The 20,752-nt window shown below is 54.8% G+C and overlaps 1 protein-coding gene across 2 annotated transcripts in view; it reads left to right on the forward strand.

The window, feature by feature from the left end:
- Positions 1 to 20,752, forward strand: part of FBLN1 (fibulin 1) — a 91,034-nt gene that overhangs the window by 27,214 nt on the left and 43,068 nt on the right. For both annotated transcript variants that reach the window (XM_039462981.2, XM_039462982.2), the window contains exons 6-14: positions 1,811 to 1,912; positions 2,483 to 2,620; positions 3,895 to 4,032; positions 10,242 to 10,385; positions 11,276 to 11,404; positions 12,516 to 12,641; positions 16,384 to 16,503; positions 18,052 to 18,183; positions 19,868 to 19,991. In XM_039462981.2, the coding sequence (XP_039318915.2) occupies positions 1,811 to 1,912; positions 2,483 to 2,620; positions 3,895 to 4,032; positions 10,242 to 10,385; positions 11,276 to 11,404; positions 12,516 to 12,641; positions 16,384 to 16,503; positions 18,052 to 18,183; positions 19,868 to 19,991 (1,153 nt within the window). The remainder of the gene's footprint in view (positions 1 to 1,810; positions 1,913 to 2,482; positions 2,621 to 3,894; positions 4,033 to 10,241; positions 10,386 to 11,275; positions 11,405 to 12,515; positions 12,642 to 16,383; positions 16,504 to 18,051; positions 18,184 to 19,867; positions 19,992 to 20,752) is intronic.

The raw sequence follows: 20,752 nt of genomic DNA on the forward strand, positions 1-20,752 counted from the left end.
AGGTTGAGGCTGCAGTGAGCTATGACTGTACCTCTGCACTCCAGCCTGGGCGGCAGAGCTGGATCCTGTCTGAAAAAAAAAACGGGCCGGGTGCGGTGGCTCAAGCCTGTCATCCCAGCACTTTGGGAGGCCAAGGCGGGTGGATCATGAGGTCAAGAGATCGAGACCATCCTGGTCAACATGGTGAAACCCCGTCTCTACTAAAAATACAAAAAATTAGCTGGGTGTGGTGGCGCGTGCCTGTAATCCCAGCTACTCAGGAGGCTGAGGCAGGAGAATTGCCTGAACCCGGGAGGCGGAGGTTGCGGTGAGCCGAGATCGCGCCATTACACTCCAGCCTGGGTAACAAGAGCGAAACTCCGTCTCAAAAAAAAAAAAACCCCAAACCAAAACAAAACCAGGGAAACTGAATGCTGATCTCATCGGAAGTTGGAACCCAGGTTTTGCTCTGGTTTACGCTGCAAAGTATCCTTTGGCTGGGAGCCAGCTGGGAGCCACTTCCGCCCTGTGGTGTCCTGGACTCCCTGCTTCTTCCCTGTCCTTCCCACTGCCAGGTCTGGGGCTGGCTGGGAGGGCAAGGGTGGAGGAGGGGCCTGGGGAGAGCTGGTGTGGAAAGCCTGCACGTGACAGGGCTCCCAGGCCTCACGAAGGTGACGGGGCCTCCCCCAGGCTAGGAGCCCTCATGGAGGAGGAGAGGGCTACGTGTTCCTTGCCTTTGTGCCCCTGGAGCCCCAGCCACAACGCTGTCACCGTTGGTGATATTCATTGGCCTCACAAGGGGATGTTTGCAAAGTGAAATAAGGTTTATTTTTCAAACGATAAAGCTGTTTTTCTTTCATGGCCCATTCCAGCGTGTCTGGACCTGCAGAGCTGCCCCACAGCTCTTTCAGTGGTTCACCCTGTGGCTGGGGTGTTAATCAGGAACCAGTTTAATCCCCAAATAGTGCAGTCGGTATACAGTGACAGTCAGCCCAGAGGCCTGGTGGAAGAAGGAAGGGAGGGACCCAGAGCCCCAGAAAGCCTCAGGGGTATGGGAGGGTCTTTCTGGAGAGGGGAGAGCTGGTCTGCAAGGAGGCAGGATTTGCTGGGAAAATAACCCTGAAAGGGCCCTCAGGGAGCCCTGAAGCGGTGCGGAGGGTGCTGACCCACAGGAGCTGGGTGCCGGAGGGCAGTGGGCCGGGGAAGGAGGTGGGGTTAAAGGGTCAGAGGGAGGGGCCCAAGAAGCAGGCAGGCTGGCATCAGTTAGAAGACTCTTTCCCTGGTCCAGGCATATCCTGATGAGGTTTGCAGTTTGAGCATCACTCTGGCTGCCCTGTGGGAAATGCAGGTTGTGGGGTGATAATGGGCTATGCAGGAAGACCAGGTAGAAGGAGGCTGTGGCCACAGCTAGGTGGGCAGCCCTGGGAGCTGACGCCGTGGTAGTGGGCTTGGAGCAGTAGGACGGCTCGAGAGTTCAGTGGGGGCAGGTGTCTGAGGCCCACGTGGGACGTGGCCTTCCACATGGAGCCCACACCCTCACGTCTGGGGCTGGTGGTGAGCTCCTCTCTGCCTCGCCCCTTCCGGGCTCCCTGTACACCACGTGATTTTCCAGACAGGGAGGCTGGGACCTGAAGCAGCAGCCCCTCTGGGGAGTCCACAGCCAGAGCGTTGGGGAGACCCAGGAGGGCTGCAGGTGGGCTCCAGCCAGGTCAGCCTGCCTTCCCGGGTTCGTCTGCCCAGAAGGCGTTTTCTGTGACCCAGCCTGAACAGAGCTAGAAACCGCCAGGTGTCGGGTGTGTCCAGCCCCGGCTCACACACGCTGTGCTTCCAGGAGGCGGGCCCTGCAAGCAGCAGTGCCGGGACACGGGGGACGAGGTGGTCTGCTCCTGCTTCGTGGGCTATCAGCTGCTCTCCGATGGTGTCTCCTGTGAAGGTAATTGTCTGTGTCCCAGGTGCCAACAAGACTGGCAGGTCACTGTGCTTGGAAGCCTGTGCTGGACGTCTGAGCAGGGCCTGCCGTGTACAACCAGACCCCAGTCGGGTGGAGAGCAGCCCAGGACTCGCTTTCTCATGCTCCCTGGAGTTTGCAGCACAGCGGCCTCTGCCAAGACTTCCCTCCAAGAGAATTAAGCAGCGGGGTTGGGAAAGGGGACGGCTCCAGGGTGTGCTGAGTGGCCTTGGGCACATCCCTCAGCCTGTCCTGGCCCCCTCGTCTGTGAGATGGGGGAGATAGAAAAGATGCCCCCCACCGTGGGCTTCTTGACGATCACATCTCTCCAGTCCCAGAAAAAGCAGTAGATAGGAAGGTCAGCAGGGGAGAGAAATCACTGCTTTCGACTCCACGCGGTCCACAGCCCGCACATGCGCACACGGTGGGCCCCAGCTCAGTTTGCGTGTGTGCAGGGAACCATTTCCACGGTGGCTTTGGCGCCTTTCCTTCTGAGGATGTATTAGGATGGGTGGTGCTTGCCGGTCACTCCCTCACCGCCCTGGTCTCTCCTAGATGTCAATGAATGCATCACGGGCAGCCACAGCTGCCGGCTTGGAGAGTCCTGCATCAACACCGTGGGCTCGTTCCGCTGCCAGCGGGACAGCAGCTGCGGGACTGGCTATGAGCTCACAGAGGACAATAGCTGCAAAGGTACAGCAGACCTGGTCCCCCAGGCGTAGATAACGGCGCGGTGGGAGGGCAGCTCTGGGGTCTGGACTCCCGTAGTCCTGCGCCCTGTGTGGCTGCCCGGACAACTGCCTGCTCGTTGGCAGGAGGGGAGGGGGTTATTCCCACCAGACCAGCATCCGTGGTGTCTGGGTGGGTGAGATGGAAAGGGAAAGTGCTTGCCAGGAACGTTCAGAACATTTATAAAGTTGACAGCAGGGCACCAGTACCGGCTCGCCCAGCCGTCAGGAAAGATTGACATTCTTACGGTGCAGGGTAAATGATGGCAGATTTGGATTTCTAAAAAGGCTCAGTGCCTGATTCTTTAAAATCAAGACCAGGGATGAATTTCAGGTGCTCACATGTACTTTCTACAAAAAAAAAAAAAAAAAAAAAAAAGAAAACAAAAAACCCCACAACAGCTGCCTTCCATCTGATTCTAGGCTTCCTTGAAGTTCAAAGCGTATCTCCTTCCACTGCATAAAAACAGGACCTTTCTGGCTGCCAGCCTTTTCCTGCCAAGCCATAGGTGTTATTTGGCAGAGGGGGAGGCTCTTTTAGAACACGGTTTTTGCAGAGCGTTTCAAGCCTTTCCAAAGGACAAAACCACTTGCGTAAAAATGTCGCTTGCTCACTGTATCATGAGGGTGACTTCAAAGCAAGGCACACCCTTCCGACCTCTGAGGGCCACAGAGCAAGGACTTTCCTCCACACCCACACACACCGACTGGGTGGTTTGGACCCCAGGAACCCAGCGGCCAAGCCAGCTGTGTATACACATTTGACCATTTGACAACCATGAACTTCAAGGGAAGGGCAGCCCATCACATCCTATCGTGACCATAACTCTTGTTAATGTTTGGAATATGGTGAAGGGTTCAGAATGAATTTGTTTATAGAGACTGTGTTTGTTGCCACTAAGATAATTGCTCTGTGATCTAAACTAAACATACACTTAGCCTGAATAAATACTAAGATATATATCTACCTGCCAGGAAAATGTCAGGGTGATTTATTATAACAGACAGTTTGCCTCATAAGAGCCTTGGGAAAAAAGTCCACTTTTTAAGTCTTTAGCAACTGGAGCACGATTTGGCTCAGTGAAGTGCTTTTTTGTGTATGATTTCTCTATTGGAATGTTGTGGGTGATAGTCTGAGTAATGAACATTAGTAAAAAACTTTCTTGTGATTTTAAAGTGTTGTAAGATGCTCTTTGGCAGGACTCTTGCTAACCATTTCCTTTTTTTATGATGTACCAGATATTGACGAGTGTGAGAGTGGTATTCATAACTGCCTCCCCGATTTTATCTGTCAGAATACTCTGGGATCCTTCCGCTGCCGACCCAAGCTACAGTGCAAGAGTGGCTTTATACAAGATGCTCTAGGCAACTGTATTGGTAAGACGTGTGCTGCCAGGATTAGTGGGGTATTCCAGGAAGGGCCAGCGATCGAGCCTCGGGCCAGGCCACTGGACTCTGCGGGGCCGCATGGTGTACAGAACAGGGGTTGCCACCTTTTCTGTAAAGGGCTGGACAGCAAATACAGCAAATACTTTAGCCATTGTGGGCTGTATGGTCTCTGTCGCAATACTCAGCTCTGCTGTGGTAGTCAAAAGCAGCCAGGGGCTGTCTGTAAACAAATGGGTGTGGCTGTGTTCCAATAAAACTTTATTTACAAAAATAGGCAGCGGGCTGGGTTTGGCCCAGAGGCCACAGTTTCCCGACCTGGGTTTAGATGAAAGAGCCTCGGTTCTGGAATTAGAGACATGTTATTTTAAACTGAGTGACCCAAGAAAATTACTTCTGAGCTTTACATTTTTTCCTTTATAAAATGGGAGTGACCGTAATATCTGGCTTCTAGACTTGAGGCCAGGATTAGACAAGAACTTTCAAAGGTACACAGGAAGCACTCAGCGAGTGGTGATTCCCTGCCACAAGTATTTCGCCTATTAAGAAATTGTTTTAAAAAGTACTTAGCTGGGTGCAGCAGGTCACGCCTATAATCTTAGCACTTTGTGAGGCCAAGGCAGGAGGATTGCTGAGCTCAGGTGTTGGAGGCCAAGCTTGGGCAATATAGTGAGACCACCCTATCTCTACAAACAATTAGCTGGGTGTGGTGGCGCACACCTATAGTCCCAGCTACTTGGGAGGCTGAGGTGGGAGGATCCCTTGAGCAGGGAAGTCGAGGCTGCACTGAGCGGTGATTGTGCCACTGCACTCCAGTCTGGGCAACAGAGCAAGACCCTGTCTGAAAAATAAAACAAAATATAAAAGTAAAAAATACTCTGTGATAGTATTTGAATTCAGAGAGACAGAAAGTAGAAAGGCAGTGGTGCCAGGCTCTGGGCAGGGTGGGGAACAGGGAGTGAGTGTTTCGTGGGTGCAGAGTTTCAGTTTAAGAAGATGAAACGGTTCTGGAGATGGATGGGGGTGTTGTTTGCACAGCAGTGTGACTGCACAAATGCCCCTGAACCCGTCTACTTAAAACAGTTACAATGGCAAATTTTATGTTACGTACTCATGTAGTTCACCACAGTAAGAAAAGAAACTCTGGCCAGGTGCGGTGGCTCACGCTTGTAATTTGAGCACCTTGGGAGGCTGAGGTGGGTGGATCACCTGAGGTCAGGAGTTCGAGACCAGCCTGATCAACATAGTGAAACCCCGTCTCTACTGAAATACAAAAATTAGCTGGGTGGAGTGGTGGGCGCCTGTAATCCCAGCGACTCAGGAGGCTGAGGCAGGAGAATCGCTTGAACCCAGAAGGCAGAGGTTGCAGTGAGCCAAGATTGCACCACTGTACTCCAGCCTGGGCGACAGAGCAAGACTCTAGCTCAAAAACAAAAACAAAAACAAAAAAAAACAAAAAATAAAACCAAAAAAACTCTTCTGCATCAGATAGAGAAATACTAATATGAAAAGAAAGAATCCCATGTAAACTTGGTATGAATTTAGGAGATCTAGGTAAGAGAGCTCACTCTAGAGGAGCGTGTGGGGTACAGCTGGGGCGCTGGCCGGCCTAGGGTACCGGTTCTGGAAAGACAGGAGGTGAGTCCTGCTTTCCCCTGGCTTTGTCAGGTTAACCACCTGGCTTAGGCCACTGCCATCAGCGCCTCAGTCCTGATCTGCTGGCTTTCCCTTGGCCTCTATTCAGCAGATGCTCCCGGGTCTGCTGTCGAGGTCAGAGCTACTTTTTAGGAGAAAAGATGAGGAATCCCAGCTACAGATCACGCTAGTCAGAGCCTCCCTTCCTGAGGTGCTCGCATCACCTCTCCTCTCAAAAGGCTGGTACTGCTGTGAGCAAGGAACTGTGCATTTCCCTCTTACTTCTATTTCAGCCTTTTCTTAGAGAAATCTGTATTGATCATGTATTTGAAATAGTGGTTTGGACAGACAGCTCTTCCCCCACTGCAATTTTTTCACCACTGAGATATTTAAAGACAAGTGGGTGTGGCCGGGTGCGGTGGCTCTCCTGAGGTCAGGAGTTCGAGACCAGCCTGACCAAAACATGGTGAAACCTTGTCTCTACTAAAAATACAAAAATTAGCCAGGGCATGGTGGTGGGTGCGTATAATCTTAGCTACACGGGAGGTGGAGGTTGCAGTGAGCCGAGATTGAGCCACTGCACTCTAGCCTGGTTGACAGAGTAAGACTCTGTCTCAGAAAAAAAAGGCTAAGTGGAACAGTGACCTCTTAGGACAGGGGCCTCATCTGAACCCCGCCCCAGTCTTCCTTTGTTACAGCTTCCCTGTCATCCCCTGGGGGAGACTTCTGAGCTGGGGGGCTGTGGCTTGGCTGCCAGTTGGCCCCTCACCAGTCCCCTGCCAGCAGGGAGGAGGTGGTTGTCGCTCAGTGCAGCGGGTGGTGAGCAGGGAAGCCATGGGCTCTCCAGGGCCAGTGGGGAGAACAGTCCTGCTTGGACTCGCAGCCTGCTCAATGGGGGCTCCGGAGGAGCCTGGCGTCTGCTGAGGACGGAAAGCCTGACTCATGGGAGAATCGGCCCCGATTTCCACCAAGAGGCAGCGTTTGCAAGTCTCAACCTAGCTCTGACTTTCCTCTCTAGAAGGCACAGCACTGTGTAGGGGCCGAGGCTTGGGAGCTGTCCCCTCGCTGTCCTTCCAGGACTGGCAAGCAGGCTGTGGGCTGAAGCCCAGCCTGGTGGCTCTGAGTTGTTCCATGCTGTCTCCCTGGGTCTTCAGTGACAGCGTGGAAAGCCAAACGCTCAGCTCCCACAGGGTCCCCGCTTCAGATGGGGGTGGGATTCCCCTTTCCATGTGCTCTCAATCCTTGCAATCAAGCTCAGGATTCATGGTTTTAAAAGATACCAATTTATTTCAACAACTATGTACGTCTTTACTTACAAAAAGCAAACAAAACCTCGGTGTGGGAAGTAGACACTCCTCCCCTGCCTGGTCCTGCCTGCCTCTTGGCAGGTCCGTGAAACCTTCTGGGCTCTGCTCCCTTGAGACTTTTTGTTTGTTTATGAAAATGGGACTGGACTGTTCTGCCACTTGCTTTTTTCCCCGCACTTGACAGGGTATTTAGAAATCATTTCATGTCAGCACCTTTATGTGACCTTTTAAAAAATGACTGCATCAGCAGAAATAAATAATTCTTTCTTTTTTTTTTTTTTGAGACGGAGTTTCGCTCTTGTTACCCAGGCTGGAGTGCAATGGCGCGATCTCGGCTCACCGCAACCTCCGCCTCCTGGGTTCAAGCAATTCTCCTGCCTCAGCCTCCTGAGTAGCTGGGATTACAGGCACGCACCACCATGCCCAGCTAATGTTTTGTATTTTTAGTAGAGACGGGGTTTCACCCTGTTGACCAGGATGGTCTCGCTCTTGACCTCGTGATCTACCCGCCTCGGCCTCCCAAAGTGCTGGGATTACAGGCGTCAGCCACCGCGCCTGGCCAGAAAGAATTCTTTCTAAGGAGAAAATCTATCAGATAGAAGACAGTTTCAGGCCATCTGGGAGAGGGCTGAAAAGGCTCTGTGTCGGGTCCTGGTCCCCTAGCACCGTCCTGGGTCTTCTCCTCCCACACCTGTGCCCATGGTACGTGCTCTCTCACCCGGGAACAGCATGGTCCATGGTGGGAAGTGCGACTTCCTTGTGTAGCCAGAATCCATCTTCCTGGAGCTCCTAGAACCGGCCTGGGGCCCCAAGAGCACATCCGAGCCTCCTGCCTGTAGCAGGAGAGCCCTTCCTGCAGGGCTAGCACAAGGGATGAGTCAGGGTCCCCGAAAGCATAGGTCTTTGCCTCTGTCACAGATGGAGAATTTTCTAGGACCTTAAGGTGGGGTCACCAAGGGTTCTGAGACCAGCTTGGCTTTGCTGGGCTTTCTTTGCTCTTTTTCTTCGAATCCACTCCTCCTGCTGCTTGCTGTCTTCCTTTCTTCTTTTTTTGAGACAGTCTTGCTTTGTCACCCAGTCTGGAGTATAGTGGCACAATCTCAGCTCACTGCAACCTTCACCTCCCAGGTTCAAGCGATTCTCCTGCCTCAGCCTCCCAAGTAGCTGGGATTACAGGTGCCCACCACCACGCCCAGCTAATTTTTGTATTTTTAGTAGGGATGGGGTTTTGCCATGTTGGCCAGGTTGGTCTCGAACTCCTGACCTCAGGTGATCCGCCCACCTTGGCCTCCCAAAGTGCTGGGATGACAGGCGTGAGACATCACACACGGCCTCTTTTCTTCATCTTGAGTATGGAGGAGGGAATGGGCCAGGGCTTCCCACATGCGCTGGCCGACCTGTGCCTGGGGATGCCCGCAGGTCACGGGGCAGGAAGGGGTTCCATTGAGTCTAGGAAGCACTAGGTAAAGCAAAGCGAACAGGGACCTGCGCAGCTGGGGCTTTGCCCATGTGAATCCCTCGGAGGGAGACTGCGCCATGTTCCCAAACTCACCCGACACTTCGCATTGATCTGCTCTCTGTGTACTCACTCCCATTCATTCATTCATTTATTCACTGATAGCGAGGTCTTAACCCGGTGGAGCACACGATGTTCTGAGGGACGCGATTGTTCCATGGAGCAGAGTTTGGGGAATGCGGTCTGAGTGAGGAGCCTGTAGCGCCTAGGGGGAGGCAGCCGCCACTCTGCTAAACGCTGCGTTTATTCTTGATACGGGGCAGGGGCCACCTAGCTGTTTCTCTAAAGGGCTAGATGGTAAATGACTTCAGCCTCTGTGGCAACCACTCCACTCCGCCCGTTGCCGTGTAAAAGCAGCCCTGAGCATGCGTAAGAGTGGGCCTGGCTGCATGCTAATAAAACTTTATTTACAAAAACAGGCGTAAGCTGGATTTGAACCAAGGGCCATCATTTGCTGACCGCCGATTTAAGGGAGCTGGGAAGCCTGGTTCTAACCTGGGCCCTGGTGGGCCTCTGACTCCAGCCATTAGTCCAGAATCATTCAGTCTCTGGACCTTGGTTTGCTGTTTATAAAGTGCAAACAGTGGTGATAGTGATACCGGCCTCACCTGGTTTGCAGGCTGGTTATGGTGCTCAAGAGCAGTAATGGATGCTAACGCTTTTGTAAACTGTTCAGTGCTGCGTGGTCAGTGCAAAGGCTGACTCATTTGACTGAGGAGGGTGGACTTGGCTGGCAGGGAGAGGGGTACAGCTAGCTAGCTGTCTTCCTTTCTGACATACGCTCAGGGGTCTTCCACCATTACGCTCTCTCTCCGTCCTCCCGCCCCTTGGTGCTTTGTGTCTGTGCAAGGTGATTCTCCAACGTGATATTTAGACACTTAGATCCTTTTTGACTCCATCGGGAAGTGAAATCTGTGTATTCTTCCTCCAAATTGGTTTTTTATTTCTTATTATTTTTTAAAGATGGGGTTTCACCGTGATGGCCAGGCTGGTCTTGAACTCCTGACCTCAGGTGATCCACCCACCTCAGCCTCCCAAAGTGCTAGGATTACAGGCGTGAGCCACCGCACCCGGCCATCTTCCCCCAAATTTGAGCAGAAGAAGGGAATCCACGTGTAGCGTGGTCCTCCTGGGTCAATCACTGGTTCACACTTGCTCACTGTATGTCATCAAAGGTGAATGCCCCACGGTCGCCATGTCAGAGGCGTGTCCATTCAAGGAAGGAGACTGCCATGCTGTGAGCTCAGGGGGCCGTGGCACCTCCCAGGTGGGCCTGTGTCGGGAGCATAGGCCCTGTGAAGCCCCGTCACCGGAGGGACCTAGAGTCTCGCTGGGAGCCAGAGTTGCTGGCACCAAGTGGACGGTCACCTGTCTCCTTGTCACTGGAGCCCTATCACCTGTCACTGTCACAGGACTTACGTCTCCTGTCACTGTGTCCAGTGTGTGGAGTAGGTGGATGTAGCAGAAGCCGGCAGGCAGGTCCTGATGTGGTGCAGTGGGCAGTGGAGGTGCTGGAGTTGTAGGGGCAGGGAGCAGGGCCACACAGGTATTTGAGGCGGTATGCAGTGACGACATTTGGGAGCCAGTTGGGAGGCGGCTGTGTGGTCCAGGGTGAGGGGGTTGAGCCCCTCCATTTGTGCTTTTGCGGAGAGGTGGGAGGGGTGTTTCTCTGGAGAGCCAGTTGTTGGGTTCTGGGACACCCCCGGGTTTAACCGTGTTGTCTCTGTCTCTTCCCGCTGTAGATATCAATGAGTGTTTAAGTATCAATGCCCCGTGCCCTATTGGGCATACCTGCATCAATACTGAGGGCTCCTACACGTGCCAGAAGAACGTGCCCAACTGTGGCCGTGGATACCATCTCAACGAGGAGGGGACTCGCTGTGTTGGTTGGTATTAAAAAAGAAAACAGATCTGAAATCCACTTTCCCGTCTGTTTCCAGCACACACCCTCCTTCTCTAGAAGTGGAAAGTGGACCCCCAAAGCAAAGCCACTTCTGTCAGCCCATCCATGCCATCGCCAGCTCCCAAGCACGGGCCTTCATTGTCCTGCCTGGACTGGAGCAGTAGAGGCACCAGCCCGTCCACGCCCCAGCCTTGTCTACTTCCGCCTGCCTGGCTCGTCCTGAGCCCAAAGCTTTCTCACCCCACCCTGATACAGCTCCATCAGCTCCCCATTGGTGACAAGGACAGATGCCTCTGCTTATAGTCCAGTCCCCCAGCGCTGGTCCACCTCCACAAACCCTGTAACTCAGGCGATGTGGGTCTTGCCACTCTGCACCCAAGCGCTGTTCTTTCCTCTCTGTGTGAATGTTTGATCAGACATCATTCCCTCTGCCCACCTGCTCCTACGTTCTTTTGGGTCCAGAGCACCCAGCCTGCCTGGCTCCTGCGGGGAAGGCGCCTTCCTCTCTATAACCCAGGACACTTCTTCAGCGTCTTCCTGTATCTCCTGATGATTTCTGCCCTCTGAGGCCACGTGGGGCTTCATAGGCTGTGGCAGAGGCCGTGTGGGACGTGGCTAGGATCACGGGGCTTGGAGCACTGCCTGGGCACTTCCTACCTTAATGAGAGTCCTTGCTGGCCCGCCAGGGAGAGCTGCCTCTGGGTCACCTGTCTCCCCAGCCCCGGGCCCCGCACACAGTAGGTGCTCTGTGAAGTCGTGTTGAAATGGAATGCACCTTTCTGTTTGCTCCTTTCTCGCTTTCCTTTTTCATCATCCTGGGGGGAAGAAGCCCAAATGAAAGGTTTTCATCGTGGCTTTCTCTCTCCTTTGAAGACGTGGACGAGTGTGCGCCTCCTGCCGAGCCCTGTGGGAGGGGGCATCGCTGCGTGAATTCTCCTGGCAGCTTCCGCTGCGAGTGCAAGACGGGCTACTATTTCGACGGCATCAGCAGGATGTGCGTGGGTGCGTGGGGGCCCCCGCAGGCTGTGGGAGGACCCGGCCACGTGGCACCAGGGACACATTCAGTGGCACCTAGCGTGATGTGGTCTGATCCTCATCCCAGAGGATCCACTGCCAAGTGCCGGCAGACCTCGAGAGAAGACCCTGAGTCAGGACCACCCCATTCTAGCCCCAGCTCTGCTGCTGCCCAGGCAGGCGGCCACTGGCATGCCACCCCCCCAACCCCAACTGGGTGTGAGCCTGCTCCCCACCTGTAGAAAGGGGTTCTGCTCGACCCAGGACTTCCAAGTGTTGATGAGCCAGGTCTACAAATGTGGGCAGTACTGGTGATTTCCTGGAGATTCACTGCAGAGCCGCAGGGGCTCCAGATGTACCTTTAGCCCAGGGTGGCAAGGGCAAAAGTTTTGACCCGGAGTGGAGTCAGGTCCTGTCCAGTTAGTGCCTGCTGTCGCCAAACCTAGGTGCTCAGAGGAGCCTGGCAGCTGCCACTTCACTCCCGCCAAGCGGGCGCTCTGCTAGATCCTGGCAGACCCTCCTTGTGGGCCCTGGGGAGGCGGACTGGCAGGAGGGAACAGGTTCAAATGTGCTGCCACGGAAGGAGCACGAGGCTTGCCCAGAGGGCAGGCACAGTGCGGCAGTCCCAGCTGTCCCCGACATCCCGCGTGCTAGGGGCAAGTCTGCATTCCTTGTCTGAGAAATGAGGCTGGAGGCCGGGCGCAGTGGCTCACGCCTGCAATCCCACCACTTTGGGAGGCCGAGGCGGGCGGATCACTTGAGGTCAGGAGTTTGAGACCAGCCTGGCCAACACGGTGGAACACTGTCTCTACAAAAAATACAAAAATTAGCTGGGCGTGGTGGCGTGTGCCTGTAATCCCAGCTACCTGGGAGGCTGAGGCGTGAGAATCACTTGAACGTGGATGCAGAGGTTGCAGTGAGCCAAGATCGAGCCACTATACCCGAGCCTGGGAGACCAAGCGAGACTCCATGTCAAAGAAAAAAAAACGAGGCTGGAGGAGGTGGAGGACAGAGGACATGAGCTGGCCTCGCTAGGAGGGTGGGGGTGCCGCCGCTGCGTCTGGACGTTGCCCTGAGCCGGCCCACCCCTCTCTTTCAGATGTCAACGAGTGCCAGCGCTACCCCGGGCGTCTGTGTGGCCACAAGTGCGAGAACACGCTGGGCTCCTACCTCTGCAGCTGTTCCGTGGGCTTCCGGCTCTCTGTGGATGGCAGGTCGTGTGAAGGTGAGGCCGGGGCCCCGTCCACTCACTTCCCCAAGGCCCCCTTCCTCCTGGGGAAGTCACCGTCCTCCTGCAGACCCGCTCGGAACAGATCTGTGTTGATTTCCCCAGCACGTTTAAATGTTAGCAGGAGAGCGCCTGTAACATGCTGTTCATCGGAAGGCCTGCCCCACTGCCCGCCCGATCTCTCCTGCTGGCATCTACCCTCTGAGGCTGTGCGGGGGTTCATAGGCTGCGGCAGAGGCCGTGTGGGATGTGGCTAGGATTATGGGCCTTGGATCGTGAGACCCACCAGTCGTGGGGCCTTGGCTGTGCCTGACCTCTGCCTGCCTCCGGGTCCTCACCAGGGAGAGGGGCTGGTGTGTGTAAGAGCAGCAAAGCCGGATGCTTGTTCTGCACAAAGACGGTGTGTGGGTTTTAATCAGATGCTGCTTATGGGAGACAGGCCTCCGGGTCCATTGATCTCAAGTCACCCAAATGACTAGAGGAAGGCTTTGTAAATGACAGAGCCGGGAGAGGAATACAGAGGTCCTTAGGGCATGGGTCAGTGGGATTAGGCACCTGCTTCTAACTTGTTTTTTTGTTTTGAAACGGAGTCTCACTCTGTTGCCTAGGCTGGAGCGCAGTGGCATGATCTCGGCTCCCTGCAACCTCCATCTCCTGGGTTTAAGCAGTTCTCCTAACTCAGCATCCCGAGTAGCTGGGATTACAGGTGCCCACCATCACGCCCAGCTAATTTTTGTATTTTTAATAGAGACGGGGTTTCACCATGTTGGCCAGGCTGGTGTTGAACTCCTGACCTCAGGCGATCCACCCACCTCGACCACAGTTAGGTTTTCCCCTCCCAGAGACAGAGAGAAGCACCCTGGCCTTCTTGATGATGACATTCCCCAGGCACGGCCCCAGTCCTTGAGAAAGACACTCCTGGGTTGCATATCTCAAAGGGACAGAGAAAGCATTTACATTTGCAAGTTTTTCTAAAGTACATGCTTCAACGGAGAAAGGAGGTCAGCGCCTCTAGTCATGTTTGGGCTGGAACCAAGAGAAAATTCTTTTGGCAGCATCAGACTTTCTCAGTCAGGCATCCCAAGGGGGCTGGGTCTGCATCCTGGGTACGTGGTCCCTGGCCAGTGGCAGCCACACTAACATCGTCAGGTTAAGTCTCTTGGCACGTGGGGGTTGGACATAGTTGTTCCTGCCAAGAGTCTTGTGGTTCTCAGATAACACCAACCTCCTGGGCTGATGGGATGGTCACATGAACAGCATGTCAGCCCAGGGCCTGGCACATACTAGGTGCTTGGCAGATGTCACCTCTTCTATAAGGATTAGGTTCTGAGCTAAGCAGACACTGAGAGCTTTGGGTGACCCTTGACAACCATCCACCTTGCCCGTGACACCCTGTTTGGTGGGTGCATTGCAGTGGCCCAGAGAACAGCTTCTGTGGCCTAACTCAAATATGGCAGGTCTTACAATCTGCCATGAGAATTTTCCTTCCTGATGAGATGGTCACGGGGGTTAGATACGCCAGGGTGAGCTGTAGTGTGCATAATTCTCAAATCAGAGGATGGACGGTATGAGGGGGTCCCGGGATTACTTCACAGGAACGCCTGTGGATGAGGAACGAGATTCACGCATTGTGTCTCTGGGGCTTGTGTTCAAATCCCACTTCTGCCATTTTCAGGGCCTTGAAGAAGTAACTCAGTCTCTCTGGGCCTTGACGTCCTCATCTGTAAAATGGGCAGAGTAGGATCAACCTCATAGGGGATTGTGAGGGTGAAAAAAGACTGAACAGGTGAAGAGTTTATCACAGGGCTGGGCACCAGGTGACAAGCTGGCAGTGTGGAGACTGCTGGCATCTTTTTTTCCTTTTTTCCTGAGATAGAGTCGAGTTTTGTCACCAGGCTGGAGTGTAGTGGCGCCATCTTGACTCACTGCAACCTCTGCCTCCCAGTGTGATTCTCCTGCCTCAGCCTCCCGAGTAGCTGGGACTACAGACACGCACCACCATGCCAGGCTAATATTTGTATTTTTAGTAGAGACAGGGTTTCTCATATTGGTCAGGATGGTCTTGATCTCTTGACCTTGCAATCTGCCTGCCTTGGCCTCCCAAAGTGCTGGGATTATAGGCGGGAGCCACCGCGCCCGGCCGACGGCTGGCATGATTATTATTATTTGTAGAAGTAGGATTCTGGGTTGTGCTTCCTCTGGTCACTCGTAAATCACTGAAAAGTCGGCTTTCATATTCACATTCGTGGACGGTATCGTGGACACCGAAGCAGGGCCTGGCCGGCCTTGCCATGTGACCTTACTAAGCATTTGTTAAGCACCTGCCCTGGGTATGTAGGAGAACTCGGTCCTGCACTGGGGAGTGTCTCCCCTGGGCAGTGAGAGACCACGCTGGCCAGGTGTGTGGGGGCCACAGAGATGAGACACGGGGTGGAAGGCTATTGGACGTTCGCCGATGCCACATAGTATGGATTGCAGGCTTTTCCAGCCACAATCTTCGTTGCAACCACTCAGCTCTGCTGTGGTAGCACAGAAGTAGCCAGAGGACCATGATAAAAAAAAAAAAAAAATGGGCATGGCTGGTCGTGGTGGCTCACACCTGTAATCCCAGCACTTTGGGAGGCCAAGGCAGGTGGATCACTTGAGGTCAGGAGTTTGAAACCAGCCTGGCCAACATGGGAAAACCCTATTTCTACTAAAAATACAAAAATTAGCTGGGCGTGGTGGCGCATGCCTGTTATCCCAGCTATTCAGGAGGCTGAGGCAGGAGAATTGCTTGAATTTATATCCACTTTAGTAGATAATAACCTTTCGGAAGTGGAGATTGCAGTGAGCGGAGATTGAGTTACTGCACTCCAGCCTGGGCGACAGAGGAAAACTCTGTCCAAAAAAAAAATCAGCGTGGGCATGTTCTTTATTATTATTTTGAGACGGAGTCTCGCTCTGTTGCCCAGGCTGGAATGCAGTGGTGCGATCTTGGCTCACTGCAACCTCCGTCTCCTGTGTTCAAGTGATTCTCCTGCCTCAGCCTCCCGAGAAGATGGGATTACAGGTGTGCGCCACTATGACTGGCTAATTTTTGTACTGTTGGTAGAGAGGGGGTTTCACCATGTTGGCCAGACTGGTCTTGAACTCCTGAACTGAGGTGATCCGCCCATCTCAGCCTCCCAAAGTGCTGGGATTACAGGCATGAGCCACTGTGCCCGGCCTGGCTGTGTTCTAATAAAACTTTATTTATAAAAACAAGTGGCAGGCCGAATTTGGCCCATGGATGGTAGTTTGCTGACCTCTGCTCTAGGTAAAAGGGGCAGAGAGCAGTCGTCCAGAGTTGCCAAGTGAGTTCTGTGCACTGGGGTGTGAGGAGTACTGGCGTATGAGCTGGGTGGCTGAGGCCTTGTGTGCTGTCATCTGTGTGGGATGCCATCTTGGCGGTGAAGTGGGGAGCGCAGGATCTGACTCCCATTTGAGAACTGGAATGGACTCTGGTGGCCAGGTGGGGGCTGGAGGCTGCTGTCGTGGCAGGAGAGGGCATGGTCAAAGCAAGCAGGGGCAGGGATGGAGGGTTCAGAGTCCCCAGCTGTGATGCCCCTCCCTCGGCATGCCCCGGGACCTCTGCCCCTCCAAGTACGTTACCCTGAGAGAGGTGGAGAGGCGGTTCTGTTCCCTGACCCTGAGGGCTACAGCGGAGGCAGGGACGTGTGACGTCGCCCTGAGTGGTGACCCCCGCTTTCTCTTTCAGACATCAATGAGTGCAGCAGCAGCCCCTGTAGCCAGGAGTGTGCCAACGTCTATGGCTCCTACCAGTGCTACTGCCGGCGAGGCTACCAGCTCAGCGACGTGGACGGAGTCACCTGCGAAGGTGCGGACGCCCCTGCTTGCTGAGGGGGAAGCACCCCCTGGCCTTGCCGTGACACAGTGGCACAGCTTCTGACTTTCAGATTCCACAGGGAAGAACCTGCCGGCGTTTCCTCACCTGGCAGACCTTCCAGGTCCGCCCTTGGAGGCTAGCAGGTGGTTTCTGCTTCCCCTCCAACTGAGATTTTTCTTTTCTGGAGACAGGGTCTCGCTCTGTTGCCCAGGCTGGAGTGATGTGGTGCAGTCACTGCTCACTGCAGCCTCAGCTTCCTGGGCTCAAATGGTCCTCCCACCTCAGCCTCCCAGGTAGCTGGGACCCACAGCACACACCACCACGCCTGGCTAATTTTTTATTTTGAAAAAATTTGAGACAGGGTCTTGCTATGTTGTCCAGGCTGGTCTTGAACTCCTGGGCTCAAGGGGTCCTCTTGCTTTAGCCTCCCAAATTGCTGGGATTATAGGCACGAGCCACCGTGCCCAGCCCCCAACTGAATTTCTCATCTACTTTTCCCATTCTGTTTTTTTTGGGAGGGAGGGGATGGAGTCTTACTCTGTCACCCAGGCTGGAGTGTAGCAGAGCAGTGTCGGCTCACCGCAACCTCCGCCTCCCAGGTACAAGCAAGTCTCCTACCTCAGCCTCCTGGGATCACAGGCGCGTGCCACCACGCCCGGCTAATTGTTTGTGTTTTTAGTAGAGATGGGGTTTCACCGTGTTGGTCAGGCTGGTCTCAAACTCCTGACCTTGTGACCCGCCCTCTTCGGCCTCCCACAGTGCTGGAATTATGGTCACGAGCCACCGTGCCCGGCTGCTTTTCCCATTCTTAAGCACCGGGCTGGGAAGGGAGCAAACCACTCCTGCCTGGTTCTTTAATGGATACGCACGGTGGTGACTGCTACGTGCACTGGGACCCTGGGCGGCGGTGCACGGCTGGGAGGCAGGAAGAGGGCTCAGGGACCACCTATATCCCTGACTCAGAGCTCTGCCTCTGCCTCTGTAACACGGGGATTAACCCCAGCCTCAGCAGATCGGTGAAGGATTAAACCAGCTGACAGTTGACGGCAATGAAGGCACTTCTGTTTTTGTTTGCAGAGTCTCACTCTGTCACTGGCTACCTCCTGGGATCGAGCCATTCTCCCAGCTCTGCCTCCTTGAGTGCAGACATGCACCAGTATGCCTGGCTAATATTTTTGGTTTTTCGTGGAGACAGGGTCTCACTTTGTTGCCGAGGCTGGTCTCGAACTCCTGGGCTCAAGCAATCCTCCTGCCTCAGCCTCCCAAAGTCTTGGGATTCCAGGCATGAGCCGGTGCATCCAGCTGATGTGTGTTTCTTATTAGTCAAGCATTGTCCCTATTTCCCTCTGCCTGCCACACACATACTTCACACCATGAACTTGCTGTGTGACCCTAGGCTAATCCCATCATGTCTCTGAGGCTTCCTGTGTCCAGCTTGTCCTGTGCTGCTGCCCTCCCGGGCCCCAGTGCAGCCCCCAGGGTGATGTATCATGGCCAGGTGCCAGGACACGGAGGCTAAGATGGGCTTTGCTGTTGCAGACATCGACGAGTGTGCCCTGCCCACCGGGGGCCACATCTGCTCCTACCGCTGCATCAACATCCCTGGAAGCTTCCAGTGCAGCTGCCCTGCGTCTGGCTACAAGCTGGCTCCCAATGGCCGCAACTGCCGAGGTGAGCCGGCGGAACGCCTTGGGGTCCCTCATGCTGTGCTGTGGGCTCTGCAGTGTTGTGGGGCTGAGGCCAGGCTCCGGGGCTGTGCTTCCCCAACCCAAGGGCCACAGCACAGATGGGATGCATTCAGGAAAAGGAGCCCCTGCCGTCCAAGGGGTGTCCTGGGGTCTGCAGCACCCTGGTCTTCCACGCCAGGCCCCAGTACACTTGTCCTCTGGATTGTCTGACCCCCCGTGAAGGCTACACCCGGAAGGAACCCTTGACCCCTCCTACCCTCCCCCAGCAGCCCCAAAAAGGTAGGAACAGAGAGGCCTTTGGGAAGATGGCCACCAGGGAGGAAGCTTTCCAGGCCAGGGGATGGTGTGACCTGGTGTGGGGTGGCCCTGGGGCGCTCATGGCTATGGGTCAGCTCCAGAGTAGGCTAAGTAATGGGGGTTAGCGGTACCCGTTTTGCATTCAGCCCCCGTTTCTCAGAACGCACTGGGGCAGTGCATGTCCCCTAGAGCCAATTGGTAACATCCATTCAATGCCTGACAGCGGGTGCTAAGTGGGTGCTTGTGAGTGTGATCCTGGGTGTACACGCTGGTCTAGAGGCTGAGTCACGGAGGCGGGGCTGTCCAGCCAGGTCCTTGGGAGCCCCACATGGGGCTATGGATCCCGGGGCTCCAGAAGCCCCTTGGATCCTACAGATGTGGCTTCCGGTCATGAGGAAGGTAACTTTGCTGAAAGGCAGGCAGGCGCTGCGGCGTTTCCTGGGAGGCCCTCTCTGCTGGTCCTGGGCTCTGGATGGAAGGGCATTTGTGTCTGCATTTCTGAGGGAGGAAATGACTTTTCTCCTGGCCAGGCTCCCTCACCGCAGCCTGGGGTCCCGCCCAGACTCAGCATAAACACATTCCTGAGCCGGCCTTTGAGGCTGGGGAGTGTTATTTTTGCCACCGATGCTTGGGCATTTTCCACCTCTTAATGGCTGTCTCCCAGGCTGGGGGACAGCCCCCGAGCCCCACTGTTTGGCTGCTCCTCCATCTCCGGGGCCATCTCAGTGTGGCGCCCTAGGCCCCATCTCGGGAGCCCCAGGCCTGGTGGTTCCGGTCCACCCTGAACAGCCACCAACCCCAAGACACAGGGCAAGGCGTGGAATCCCTTCATGCCTGTTTTTCTCATTGTGAGGTGGAGCTAGCAGCTCCTGCCCCTTCTCTCCTCAGAGGTTGAATCGCACCTAGGGTAAGGGTGCCTTGCCTTGGGAGCCGCAGAGAGGCTCTGCGTGGTTAGCGCATGGACTCTGACTCCAGCCTGCCTGGGTTCCAAGCTTGGCTCTGACACTTATAAAATGTGTGACCTCAGACAGGTCTCTTAAGCTCTGTGAGCTCCTCATAAAATGAGGATCATAGCAGTGTCTGCCTCATTGAGTTCTTAGGAGGGTTTGTGACTTTGTGACTTATCCTTGGGAGGCACTCCCAGGACCCATCATGTAATGTTTACTTTTACCATCGTCACACTCCCTCCGGGGATTGTGAATAAGTTAACACTCTGGAAATGTAAATATCTGAAGATCAGCCAGTGGAGGGCAGGGTTGGCCTGACCCCCACTCCTAACCCCGGTTGGGAGGCCCGGACTCCTCCGTCTCCAGATGGGGATGGCTCCTGCAGCCTCTGCCTTCACTGTGCTCCTGTGGGGTCTCTTGCAGACATTGACGAGTGTGTGACCGGCACCCACAACTGCTCCATCAACGAGACCTGCTTCAACATCCAGGGCGGCTTCCGCTGTCTGTCCTTCGAGTGCCCTGAGAACTACCGCCGCTCTGCAGACACGTAAGTCCCTTGGGCCACGCCGACGTCTGTCTTTGTTGGCCTTCCTGGTGGCCCAGCTCCTGGGTGGGTGGTTATGGGGCTGTGACCTTAGTGTCCTCCCCTGAGGGACTCAGGGCACTCAAAGATCACCGGCTCCCTAGCCCTCAGGTCCCTCAATACTAGTGACTCTGGTCTCAGAAATTCGAGGGAGGAACGGCAAATGAGGCTGGGATCTGTAGTCATGCCATCAGCCACGGCTGTGCACAGAGCCAGGCAGAAACCACGGCCCTCTTTTCCCTAGGGCGGAGCCTTGGGCAAGCTCTCTGGGCCTCAGTTTCCTCATCTGACATACAGATGTCAGAACATGCTCTGACTCAGATGCCTAGGTAGCACTGTCTCCATGACAGCCCACAGCCAGGGAGTCGTTGTTACTTTGTGCCCACCTGAAAGCCAGAACTCGTCCAGCCGGGTGACAGTGCGGGAACAGCATCAAAGATTCCAGACCCTAAACGTGGGGTTATGTGGCCCTATGTCTTTGTAAGCTCACCCACTCCTAGGCCATCACGGCGTCCATTTGAGACTATGGTTCCTGCTTCCTGTTCCCCCTGCCCCTGACTGTATATTCAGAAAGTCTCGTTTACTGCCACTGTGAGTTGCTTCAGGGATAAACTCTACACTGGGACGGATCTCGGGACTGTCGACTTGCGGCCTCCCCAGCACTCAGTGCTCAGTGCAGGCAGCCAGCTACTTCCCAAGCTCCCCCCGCCACCTGAGGGTCCGTG

Source organism: Saimiri boliviensis, chromosome 21, assembly GCF_048565385.1.
Source record: "Saimiri boliviensis isolate mSaiBol1 chromosome 21, mSaiBol1.pri, whole genome shotgun sequence".
In the NCBI taxonomy this organism is placed as follows: Eukaryota; Metazoa; Chordata; class Mammalia; order Primates; family Cebidae; genus Saimiri; species Saimiri boliviensis.